The sequence below is a fragment of the Lycorma delicatula genome, chromosome 10 (assembly GCF_047948215.1).
Source record: "Lycorma delicatula isolate Av1 chromosome 10, ASM4794821v1, whole genome shotgun sequence".
Lineage (NCBI taxonomy): Eukaryota > Metazoa > Arthropoda > Insecta > Hemiptera > Fulgoridae > Lycorma > Lycorma delicatula.
The window spans coordinates 4227273-4241181 of NC_134464.1; the positions used below are offsets into that span (position 1 = coordinate 4227273).

Here is a 13909-nt window from a genome sequence, read left to right on the forward strand (position 1 = left end):
GCCATCAGTTTTTTAAGCTAATTATTTGGATTCCAGGTTTGAAAAACTTAAGGTTATGAGAGGATTGTTTTACATTTTACTTGCCAAATGAACAAATCAAATCATAGCCTATATGACAGTTAAAATTGATATGTTAAATCAATTAATACTCTGCGTAATGGTATCTGCAGTTGCTAGCTTTTCCCCTATTTATTTGTAAGCTATAATTTTCATTAAAAAGTCATTTCTGACCTTCATTTGTGATTTGATGTTTATTATTCAATTAATAATAATAATAATAATAATTTTATATACGTGAATTAGTACTATGAATAGTTAATTATTATATCCCAAAGAAAGTTTATGATCTTAGTGGATGTTTGTGAAATTATCATATTAAAACTATTTGTATTCTTTTTTTAAAGTAGTTTGTAGCGAGTGTTTTATACTATTAATAAGTTTATCCTATAATCTGACCAAATTTTTAGTCAATTTTTCTCTTTTAATTGAAGGTTGTGTATTTTTTTATAATTCTGTACTCCCTTTCTAATTTCATGTTGAGGTTGTGTTATATAAATTTTAAATTATTTGGTGTAATATATATTTATATAATAATTTATCTTCTTCTGTAATTAACTTTAAAACATTATTTAATATTCACCATTAAAAATTTGTTAATTTTTTTTACAAATTTAAAAATGTTCAAAGTATAAAATCTGTCAGAAACTTTGAGACTGGGCATTTAAAAAAAAAAAAGAAGCTTAGTTTAGGCTACCATTCTCTTCATAATAATCTCTTTCTGGAGCAACATTCCAGTCTCAGTATTTCTACTGCTGGAATCCTCTAAGGAAGTTATGTTCGTTAAACATATCAGATACATTCTGTGACTCACCAGATCAATTGTATGGCACCAAAACAATATTACAGCATGAGCTTCAGTTTAGGGAAGATGAAGTCAAACTATCAAATTCATCATGTAGCGGAGGGGGAGGTGTTGCCAATGTAATCATGTTACAGCCAAAAATCTTGTGCATTTTATTTTTACATGTGCAGGAGCAGTGTTCTGATTGTGAGCACCAGTTCTCTTTGCATCATAGTTAAGGTCATATGCATCCCTGATGTCGCAAGACATTACAGTAGGATTGGCATTTACGGACTGACTATTTTCTTCAGACTTTTCTTATTTGCTTATTGGAGGATCACCTGATTTCTTTCTGTTTATGAATAATGATCTACTCCCTTTTGAAGCACAAGTGCCATTGAACTCCTTGCCCAGCCCATTGTTACATTTGATTCAGAATTTGATGATATCTTTTTCCTTTAACATTATGTTCTTTGACGAAATGTTGAGTTTACCAACATAGTCGTGAAAACCTGTAACGTAAATCCCTTTGATCTAATACATAACAGTGCCTCTTGGTATCCTGAATCATGAATGTTACTGTTTTTTGCAGATGTGCTATATATACTTTTTTATAGTCTCAAAATTTTTTGATCTAATTATATTTTTCCAATTATACTTTTCACTTGTACAGATTATACTTTGTTATATTATAAATTGAATCGGTTCAGTTTCAAGAGTCGTAATTTTTTTTTATGTTTTGCATTAACCAGAATTATGTTGTGTACAGAAATGTTAATGAGAATCTGTTATTTATTCATGTACTCCTCATTTTTATATACGCTAAATATTTACTAACGTAAAAGAAATAAATAATAATAACAGTTTTACAATCGGCCTCAACAAAGATTTGTCCAACATGATGAATTGATTCAACTTATTTTGTGAATATTAAACTAATTTCAGATGGAAATAGTATTTGTAGCTGTTTCTTTATTTGTGCAGCTCATAATTTGTATATTGCACAGGAGTACCTGTATGTCGGTGCTAGTTTATTATTTATTAATCAAGTCAGCTTACTGTAAATTTATTTGTTTTTTATGAAGTACTTATATGTTTATATGCTTTGCTTTTTATGTATATATTTTTTTACTAATTAGCTATGTAATAAATTGTTACCAAATCTCAATAATTGTGTTCATTTTTTTTTTTTGCTTTGCATTTTTTCATACCATTTTTTTCAGTTTTATTTTAATTAATATTTTGCTTATTCACTATAATATTACAAATTTGGCACTTCAAATTTAGGTTACTGCATTTAATTCATTTTTTTATTATTATTATTAAACATATGCATATTTTCTTGGTATCTCCACATTGAAAACCTGTTGATTTTTTTTTTATTGTAAGACTGCCAAATGCATTTCTATACAGTTTATGAAAGTTTTTTAAATCAGTTAATTGACTAAAAAGTGAAAGTTTTAGCAGATACAAATGCACTCAAGAAATTATTTTCAAAGTTATTATACAGTTCTTTTATCTATTTTTAAAATAAGTATTTTTTCTAATTTAACTACATTTTATCAAGAAATTTTTTTTGCGATTTAATTAAAGAATTGTCATATAGATTGAACCTATTTTACATTGAACTGTCATGCTTTATTTAGCATACAACATCAACTGACTTGACTAATAGATGTAGTCATTAGAATGCTGGCTCCTAGATTAGCTGGTCTTTGATCTGGATGGGTGCATGATAAAAAGAGTATGCCATCCATCTTATCATCTTTATTAAAATATATGTAATTAAAAGTCTGTTCTTAAATTGAACAGTGTGCATAACTTATTAGCATGAATATATAAATAATTAAAATCTTAATTGGTGTTTAGGATATCACAGATTTATTTTGTATGTGTTATTTTATTTGTCTTGAATATGTACAAGTGAAAAAAAAAAACATGTCATGAATTCCACCCCTGCTGAGTTGAAGTGTTATATGCAAGATATTTTTCACAATAGAAAGTATTCATCGCTTTATACTCTTCATCTCAGTCTTTTTTTTATGACTGTGACTTGTGTAAAACAAATGAGATTAGAAGCATCTTTTGCATTCGCCTTCTCTGTTACTAAAGATGTTCAGTAACAATCAATAATTGTGATTAACAAGATGTCATTTGTAGTGTCGAATATCACTTGCATTTTGTTGAGCTTTAAATGCTGATATATTCAGATGCATATTTGACTTGCTGACTAAGACAATAGGAAATTACTTAATTCCACATTTCTGACTCCCTTCAAATTAGCCTAGCATGGGATCTTATTATTTTGAGAGGTAGCTGTGTCATTCAGGGAATAATTTGTGATTTGTATCAGGTTCCCTATAAAATTGTAGTTATGGTACTTAACATTTATAATGAATCCCTGCTTCATGGTTATTGTTAACAGTCTGTCATTTTCAAAACCGATGTAGATACTCTTCTGAAGTTTGCTGTGAGTTTTTTTGCACAGTTTATAGCATTTTTATTATAATTTGTTATGCCTTTGTAATATGTTTTTCCTTACAGTCTAAGAGCAAGTAAATGTTTCTTCAAATTATAGTTGTAATAGAAAGCACTTCACAATTCTTAGCTTCTCTAAAGGAAGCTTTGAGTTGTTGACCGAGAATTGTAGGGTTTGTCCAGCATCCTTCCAACTGTTATATTTATCATTAGTTAACTATCAGTTTTATTATGTTGGTGAAGCGTTTTCCTTACTAATACAATACAGTATACCTCATTTATTTGTTGATCATTGTTTATTTTTCTATTTTGCTGTAATTGTTGATCGTATTTGCATAGTTTTAATTTTAGTTCCTTCGTGTCACACAGTCTTGTTAAAGACTTGATATAGATATGTTTTGTTTTAAAGACTTAATTTCCTAGTAGTACACCGATGGGAATATCACACGTGGTATTCGCATTGGTGGCATCCTGCCTGAGGCAAGAACAAGGCTGAAAGATGCCTTTTGACAAGGTTCTGAAGATGACCTCTGGTAAAAACCCATAAAGGCTAGGCTAGGTACAGAGGGGGTGGTGTGGCAACCAAAACTGCTACATGGAGGGTGTCTTTCCCCACAGGGTCAGGATGATCCTAATATATAAGTGGCAGAATATTTACCTGCAATTTTTATGTGTGTTTGTAAAAAGTAAAAGCTTGATAGTTGTCAGTTGATCTTACATCACATATGTGCTCTTCAGTGACCAGTAATGTTAGACATATTGATATGTATTGCTCAAGATGGGTTCATTTCATCAGATAACAATCTGTCAGGAGTTTTTTTGTACACTTTGAACATCTTCAAGTCATAAAATTGAAACGTAATTTAAGTTGTATTGATAAAACAGTCTCATTAAATTTTTGAATTTAAACATGATTTGATGTTTTTTTTTTAAGTTCTTTTATTGCTGAGATTCAATTATACATATAATCAAACATAAATACAATTATTTACTTTCAGTGTGAAATGATAGTTACACGTTTTTGTAAAAATGACAAAAATTTTGTAGAAAAAAATTAAAAAATTGGTTTGTTTATAACTTGATTAAGAAGTAGTTCTGAAAGATGTTGGTTTTTTTATTTTAGTCTGTTAAATGGTAAAAATATAAATTAAAAGTTCTGGTGTACTGTGATCAAGTAGGTATATATATATATATATATATATATATATATATATATATATATATATATATATATCATCTTAACTTTTCGCTTCATGAACACTTTTTTTCAGCTTGAGTTGATTTATCTGATTAACATAAATACATATATATATATGTATACACACACACACAAGAGATAAACTCCTGTTAAGATGGAGTATAATTGCAAGATTTGCATTAAATAAATCACAATTATATCCCATGATGATCTTATTTTGTTCGGTCAGAAAAAAAAAGAGATCATCCACATGTACAGAACTGAGTCATTTATTTATGCAGCTGTTATTTATTTAATACAGCTGTAGAACTGCATCTAAAAATTGAATGGTTCAAGCAGTCAGTTACTTCCCCTTCAGGAGCCGACATTAAGTAATTGCATCTCTTTTTTATTTTGATGAATTACTTGCACAAAAGATTCTTAAGTTAGGTTATAGGCTGGAGACAATTTGTCACGTTAAACTCAATAATTATTAAGTGATTTTGTGTATGTACATGGGGGTTATGCATGTGTAGGCTGATTTTTATTAGAATTATATAAAAAAATGTAGTTTTCGAATTAAATTTGAACATATTTATCTATGTACTACTGCATTATTACTTATCGTAATTATTTGATAATATTTCTCATTGTTAATGATTAAATGTAGTTTTACATTTAATATTTGGTTTTATTTATTATTTTTATTTTTTACATTTATATATTTTTAAATTTTTATTGAAATAATAATTTTCTGTTCTTTATGGAATTATATTAGTTGTGAGATTATTGATTTGTAAAACAAGTTTCTAAGTGCTAAGAGTAAGATATACCAAAACTTATTTTTCTCATCAATATTTTTTCTTATTCCTGATAATTTTCTGTTGATTTTTTTAAAAACAGTATTTAAATATTTTTCTTATTAAAATTTTTTTTTTCTTCTTAAAAAGTTTAAAAATATTCAAAAATTTTCTATCAGATATTTATATAAGATTAGATTAGGTTATATTTTTTAATGTTTGTTCATGTCTTTAAATTAATTATTTATTTTTTTGTTGTGATATATGTTTATGCAATTAATTTTATTCATTAACTGCATGTTAGTTTACCGTAACTTGTATATAAATACACTTTATTTTATTCTGTTTGCATGTTTGTTTGTTTTTTTTTTTAATTTTTATTTTTAAGTTAAAATAATATTTGAGTTGAACATTAAAAAAATATTGTACAACAGTATATCCTAAAAAGATTTTACTAGATATTTTCAGAGGCTTTGCATTTTCTACATTTTGTGTTCTATTTAATGTTCTTTTATCTTTTATTTATTTAATTTTGTAGTATATAATATTGTTTGGCAGCATTCTTTTAATTAATATTTTCTTTTTTTTTTATTTTGCATGAAACTTTAGTATCATAAATATTTTATAATATTTAACACTACTAATGTAAGTAAAAGAGTACCAGATAGTAATTTTTTGAAAAATAATTATATTATGATATTTTTTCATTATATCATTCTTCCTTATATTTTTAAATGTTAATGAATGGGGAATCTCACTTTGTTTATTAATCATAAAAATAAATATTTAGACATTTGAAATCGTACATGGTTATTTTACCCCAGTTGCTATTTCTTTCAAAATATTCTGCTTACACCTTTTTAATTTTATATTTGTGGTTAACTTTTTAAATAAGTATTTTTAATTATGTGTGAGCGTGGAGGAGGGAAAGAGAGTGGTTTCACTGCACCTGACATCAGTGACCCAAAATATTTTTCTATATATTTTGAAGAATTATCTAATATATAGGGTTCAGTGGGTTGTTAACACATGAAAATTTCCATGAAATATGAAATTTAATTTTGATTTTTATTGTTTATTTTTCATGTTCAGATTTAATACAGTGCCAAATGAATATCTGAGATAGTGTTTCTTGTATATCATAATGTATTCTCCCAAAATACACTTCTTTCAGTATGTTAAAATATTCTCATAGATTTGTCAAACGGGCAATTCTTAATCAATTTTTTTCTCATTACATATAGGTTATGAAATCCTATGGCTCTTAAAGGAAAATTTTTTTAATGATGTGCAAGCAGAATAATTCTACATTGTTTTCTGACTGTTCATAATTTTCAGAATAATTTCCTTCTTCAACAAAGTCAGCCAATAAATAAATAAAAAAATTCTCACGTTAGCTCAATATGTCATTTAATAGGCATTTCGCAGTCTCTTCCTATAGGAAAGTGTTGCTGATTAAAAAATATATATTGAATTGAATATTTCATTCTTTATTTTTTTTAGTCGCCTAATAGTTTTTTAATTCAACAGCGTGAGATAGACGAGATTGTTAAACTTAATTTAAATAAGACTGTTGCAAACTCTTACAAAATTGCTGCTGGCTAAGTGAATACCTTTAGAAAAAGCACGTAATAAGCAGCAGCACATTCTATTCAAAAACAAAAGAATAACAGTTTTTAAAGTAACAGTTCAGTCTAAAGAATGATGGAATGATGACCTCCCCTGGGTTAATAAATGTTAAGTTAGATAAGCATATCTTTACGTAACAAGTGTATCAGTTCAGGAAGCAGTGAAGTTCTTTGAATCTGTTGGTTCTTTTGTATTTTTAAAATTACTCATAAAATATATTTTTCCCTTAAATCTAGTGGGAAATTTATTTATTAATTAAATCTTCATACAATATGAAACATGATTTTCAGAAATGTTTAAATAGTATTAAATATTCTACAAAATTTCTATGTAGAGTAGCAGAGAGATTTTTTTATAAATGGAATTTTTTAATTTTTTTTCATGGTAGCAGAAGAAACTTCTTTTCCAACATGAAAAACTTTCAAGAAGATATTTTAATTTAGAAAAATTTTGAACTTATTTCCCCTCCTCACTGATACATCTATTTCACTGTCTTCTTAGCAACAATAAAAAATGCTGGACTAGTAATATGGAAAAAATAAATGGTTATCAAATTGCTAAAAAAACAAAGATGATTTTCTGGCACAAATAGTATAAGTGTTGATACATTTTTTTTACCTCCCATTTAAAAAAAAAGTAATTTTATTATTGCTATATAACGTAATAGTACATCATTCATCAAAATCAGAATTTTTAAAAAGTTTATAAATTTGTTTTTAATTACGTAAATTTTTTGTGGTTTTATTTTTACCTGTGATTCAAATTAGGAATGATATTTAGAAAAAAAAGATTATAGAAACTATGTTTGTACAGAATAATTGACAGTGATTTTTGAATATAATTTCTTTAATAGGTTGAGAATTAATTTAAAAAATCTATAAATTTAAGAGGCCATGACAGTATACTTAAGCTTCCATATCAATACTGATGTTTAACATTGAGCATAAAAAAATTTATGTCAGCCATTCATATATTTTGTATTGCTATAATATCCTTTACTAGAATGGCATCGTACAGCGCTTTGTTAAAGTTTCCTCCTCCTGAATGTCGTTCCATTTAAGCCTAGAAAACCTGGGGAAATGGATGAAAACTGTAGAAAATTTTATTTAAAAATAATTCCCCGTTTTTCTTCATACAAAACTTAATACAAAGTTTTTCTTTCAATTTCTTTACCATATGAAATTATTACACATTATTTTTTTTAAGCACCCTTTTCTTGGAATAGTGGATTTTCTTATTTGTTGTTCTGTTTTTTTTCTTCTTAATAACTGATAATTCAAGTATCTTTAATTATTTAGTAACTTGTGTTTTATACTTTTTATATTCATTTATTCTAATATTACTAGAATAATTTATCAGTATTATTAAATTTTAGTATTCTCATCCAGTGCTTTCGTTTAATAATTATTTAATGTGTAATTTTCAAAGAGATCAGAAACGATTTAATTGTAGAATGAAAAAAAAATGCAATAATTTTATTTAATGATTTATTTGGTTTCTTTTTTGTATTTTTTTAATTATAATTTAACTTTCTATTGAACGTCACTAAATTTATTAACTTCCTTTTTCTTTCTTTCTTATAGAAATATACAATTCACATTATTTGCATAAAACGTTTTTGACTTATCACAGTCTGAAATTGGAAGTATTTAAAATAATTTTCTTAATTTTCATGAATCCCATGAAAAAACAGATGTTTAATTACATAACCTAGGCCATAATGACCTAGCCTTTATGACCGTAATTTCTAATTGTTTTATGTAACTGTTTGTTTTGTCTTCTTTGTTTATTGTCGTAGATTTATATTTTTCCATTATTATTATTATTATATATTTTTTTAATAATGTTAAAGCTACTACTACCATGTATAGCATTTGTATAATTTCATCATCTCAGTATTACCCTATTAAAATGTAAATTAATTAAAATACTGAGTTTTTGTTTGTAGTAGTATTTCAATCCTTGACAGTTTTTATTATAACATTACAGTTGTGTTATTTTTACAAATATTACTTTCTACAAGCAGTTCATTTTGTTTTGTATATGCTTTATAACGAGAGTATTTTATTTCTTAGATCTTTTATGTTTTAAAAGTATTTGTATTCTTAATAAAGGGTGTTTAATTTAAAGTTGAATAGGTATTAAATACAAAAGAAATTTTTTAAATTGATTTTAGTCCTCTGAAAATATTTGAGGATTTCTGTTGTGCATTATTTATCTAATATGGCTATTGTTATTCTCTGTTTTAGGTGATAATAAGCCGATTTGGCAAGTGGCTGAAGAACGCGAAGAAAATAAACATCGTAACAAAGAGAATGCACCTTACGGTGAATATGGTGGTTGGCATAAAGCAGCCAAAGTTGATTCACCTACTGTTACTACAACACTTAAAAATTTGGGAGCTCTATATAGGAGACAGGGCAAATATGAAGCTGCTGAAACACTGGAAGACTGCGCACTTCGTTCAAGGAAAGAGGTCATTATCTTTTTTTGTATAAATTTTAAAAAGTTTACGTTAATGCTGTTAAATAAGCTTTATTCTTATAAGTTTCTTATCGACTGCCGCTCAGGTTTGTGATAGCCATTAACTTTTCTTTAATCTCTCCTACTGTCAGTTCTGTAGTATTTCCTCTTCGCTGAAGTTTTAATTTTAATGCTGACTGTTAAATTTATCATTTTTAATGGGACCTAGGATAATTTAAATTCTTTTGCATCGTATTAGTAATGAGTTTATCAAACATGGCTTGATGATGGTCAACACATTTTTTATTCTTAAATAGTGTTGTTTGGTTTTCCAGAACACGGCGCAAAGCGATAGCATCTCAAATTTTCACCTAGAAAATCCTATGTTGAATCGCCCATAAGCTTTTTTGTGTCTACTTCATGTTCTAACACATAGGCTTTAAACTTATGTGATAAATCAACTGTTAAAAATATCTAATATTATTGATTCCGTCAACTTAGTTTAGTTTAGATTCCATCAAGTTTAGTTTAGAAGTAGGTCTACTGTGATATAGTGATAATTAATGTAATGTTTTTATTTTTTAGAAAAGTTTTAATATTAGTCAACACCGGTTAATCACTTGAATGTCTTTAATTGTAAGTATATTTCATTTCTTTTTTTTTTTTTTTTTATGCGAATAGCCCAACTTAGGATCACGCAAATATTACTTGTTTCTAGGCTTTTTTCCATGTGTTTCTCATTTTTTCAGCATGGCCGCTTTTCCACATCTGTCCACTTCCTTCCTGTTTTTCTTTCCCGACTTTGCATTGTAAATTATTCTTCAAAAGTTATATCTATTGTACAGTCCTCTTCTTTCAAGCCAATCCTTAGGAGGTCCTCTTCCATCTGTTTAAGGTAGTTCGACTTACTTTTCATGTTCCACAGCTTGTCAAAGATTTGTTTATTTAGCCTATATTATTTATATTTCATCCTTATCATATGTCCCAAGAAATTTAACCTTCTCTCCTTACTGCTGTTTCTAGGTCTAGGTCTTCTTGATTTTTGGTAGATCTCCTTGTTAAATTTCAATCTGTATCCTTCCTCTCAGTCCATGAGACATTATACACATACATAGACATACAATTTTAGTAATTCCAGTAATCCTATATGGGACTGAAACATTATACCTAACCGATCTCAAAAAATTGCGCAGGATTGAAAGAATATTAAGGCCTTAATGTGTTACTACAGTTGTGTTACGTCTCAGTTTCACGATCTTGGAGAGATTCTTCTTATTGTAGATGACTTTGGTAATAGATCTAAGCCTCTCCAGTTTTAATGTTCTATCTTAAATTGATTTTTTTATCTATTCCTGTACTGCTTATAATCTCAAGTATTTATTGTGTGAATGATTTTATGTTTTGTCATGATTTCTGTTTTAATAAAGGATACCTGTTAGGCCTGCTTTCTGGCTATTAACTGTTCTATTTGTGCTACTGGGTTTTCTTTCGATTCAGCCAAAAGAGCCACTTCATCGGCAAAAGCTAGACATCTTATTTTGACGTTTTGATTTTTAGATCAAATTTTCGCACCCTTATCATTCATCTGCCAAAAGGTTTTAATTATTTTATCCAAAACCAAGTTAAACAAGATTTGTCCAAGATTTGACTGGTGATAGTCCATCACAGGGTGATGGACTATCACCAGTCTCTAATCCCGTTTTGACTAGAAGTTTAATGAAGTTCAAAGTTTTCCGGTCGACGTCGTATTCTCTCAAAGTTTGGAAAAGCATCTCTTTGTCTACAGAATCTTAACCTTTCTGGGAAGTCTATGAAAGACAAAGATGGGTTTGTTGCTAGACGCATAATATTTTTAAATCAATTTCAGACTTTGTAATATCATTTTATTATTTACTATTTATTTTAATATAATACAATGTAGCATGTTGGAAATAATTCCATACTATAAAAACCGAACTAGAAAACAAAAAGGAAATTCAAAACCAAATGACATTTTTCACGAACTACAAAATTTATATTTTATATCCCCTCCCAAAATCGATAGGAATAGGTGGTAAATTAATATTCTACAAAAAAAAAAGATCTTGTCAGAAACTATTCATTCTAAACAACAAAGAATTCAAAACCAAAAGGACTAAAGAATTTCGTAATTATTGTAATACTTTGCAGTTCTGAATCATAATTTAGGAACTACATTATTTGTACAAATGTGAAGGAATATTGATGTATTAGATCGGCAGTATTATTTAAGAAAATAAGGATTAAAAAAAATACCATCATTATTTTTAATCACGATTATTCCTTTAGACCTTTATAGAAAAGTGTTGTTAGCATTTCAACCTTTCACTAGAAGTTCCTGGGTTCAAATCCCAGTAAGGCCTCAGCCATACCGGGTTATTGTGTAGAAATTACAAAATTTCTATACCGTATGCTGATCACATAAGTTACAAGCTAATATGGTTAATTATATGAGAAAAAAACCTCTCAATAAAGATGTAATTAACCTGGAACAGTGTGTAGTTTGTGGCAGTAGATAACCAATAGAGATAAAGTCTTGATAAACACTATATATATTAAAGCAAGATTTTTTTATCGAGCTATAAATAATTTTCATTGTAATAATCTGTACAACGTATAATTAAATACCTTGTTTTTTTGGTTACAATGAAAGTATAGATAAAAAATTATAGACTAATAACAAGAAATGAGGGCTTAATGGCAAAGAATCTCTTCCACTTGGAGAAATAATTAATATATCTATAAGTTTTCAGTCAGAGCTACTATGACTCATCTGATAATTGTAAGTTTACGGTTAAACATATAATTTTTTTTTATCGTATGGAATTGCCATGTATATCTCAGACCAAAAAATTTTAGAGTTAGATAAAACAAACACTGGAACACAATAAATTTCTATGCTTATGAAGATATCATAAAAAACTAATATTCTGCTACTTTTTTATTCAAGAGTAAATATCATACAGCTCTAGGTTCAAAATTCATAACTTATTTTTTTAAGAAATATTTAAAATATTTTAGTCATTTTATTATAATAAAAGAATGTTTTAATTATGATTTTGCATAAAAATGTTTGCTGTTGGAATGGATATCTTTTAACCTGTAAAAATATAGTGTAATATTTTTGGCAAATAGTACTAATTTTTGGTAAATTGTGCTTTTATTTGAATACACACCCTTTTACTTCTTTAAGTATTCTATAAATAAAAAACTGTATGGGATTTTTGTTTCTTAATCCTTTGCGGGCAGAAACCCATATATGGGCTACATGTACTTAACGCTGGAGGGCGGAAACCCATGTATGAGTCTGAATGCGACCGGCTATTTGTCTTCACATAATTACATATAAATTCAAAGAGATGGCAGGAGATGTTCTTTCAGTCGTTTTGAAGCAGGAATTCCTGATACGATGTGATTGTGAACCGTTTTACTTCAGTTATCAGATGAGTTCAATGATCGTGCATATGTAACATGACACATGCATTATTTTTTTTACGTGTTTTTTGCTCATTTTTAAATAATTTGTTTACAAACTGTTCCTTCAAAAACTCAATTTCATCTTACTTCGTTTGAATTCGAACAAAATTTTCGAGACAAAAATTCATAAGGAAATGAATAAAAATATTTATATTATTATTATAATTAAACCGTGTTATACTATTCCCTGCCTAGGTGCACTACTTCTTCAAAATTGCTATAGTTATTATATTACCATCCATGTTACCACTGTTACTATTATTATTCATTGTTTTTTAGATCAAAAGAACTCAATGTAAAACATAACCAAAATCATCGCCTATAGTTTGCAAATTCTAGTGCGCTTGGTGAGACTTGTGCCATTATCATGTAAGCTTTTACTTGCGAGATAATTAAACAGGGTTCTTTAACCAGATTAGTGGCAGAATTCAACAAAAACAGAAGGTGTATGCATGTTTTAAGTTACTCTAAAAAGTTTTTGCATGAACGTTTTTTTTGAAAATGTCTTCCATTCACAGCCATAAAACATAGTCTCCCACAAAGGGTTAAAAGTAATAATATCTTTTAAGCTAGATAGATCATTGCAGCAGATGAAGCCTACCTAACAATAAAATATGTAAATGTTTTCTATCCAAAACGGTTAAGAAAGTACAATAGATACAATAATTTACTAAAAATAATAGCAATATTTCCTTGACATAAAAATCATTTATTGAAAAAACACTTAAGACAAAAGTACGTGAATTGTACAACAGTTCTTTAAATTTACAGACACTGTTACGAGTACTCTACTACTCTCATTTTCAGCTTTATCAAAATATAATACTTATAATTGGAATAGTGTACATTAGTTCATAAGACTAATGTGTAAAACAATTGAAGTTATAGCAATGTTTCAGTTGCCATATTTATTCTGTTAATACCAGATTTTGATTACATTAATTCAAGGTGATGTAAAAAAATTGAGGAAATTGCTTTAAATAAAAATAAATAAACTTAATATTATTACATTGAAGTAAATAAAAA

At 27.6% G+C, this 13909-nt stretch overlaps 1 protein-coding gene across 8 annotated transcripts in view; it reads left to right on the forward strand.

Moving 5' to 3' along the window:
* The window catches only part of Klc (kinesin light chain), a 394284-nt gene that overhangs the window by 325013 nt on the left and 55362 nt on the right, over window positions 1-13909 (forward strand). For all 8 annotated transcript variants that reach the window (XM_075377626.1, XM_075377622.1, XM_075377629.1 and 5 more), the window contains one exon: window positions 9175-9401. In XM_075377626.1, coding sequence (XP_075233741.1) covers window positions 9175-9401 — 227 coding nt within the window. The remainder of the gene's footprint in view (window positions 1-9174; window positions 9402-13909) is intronic.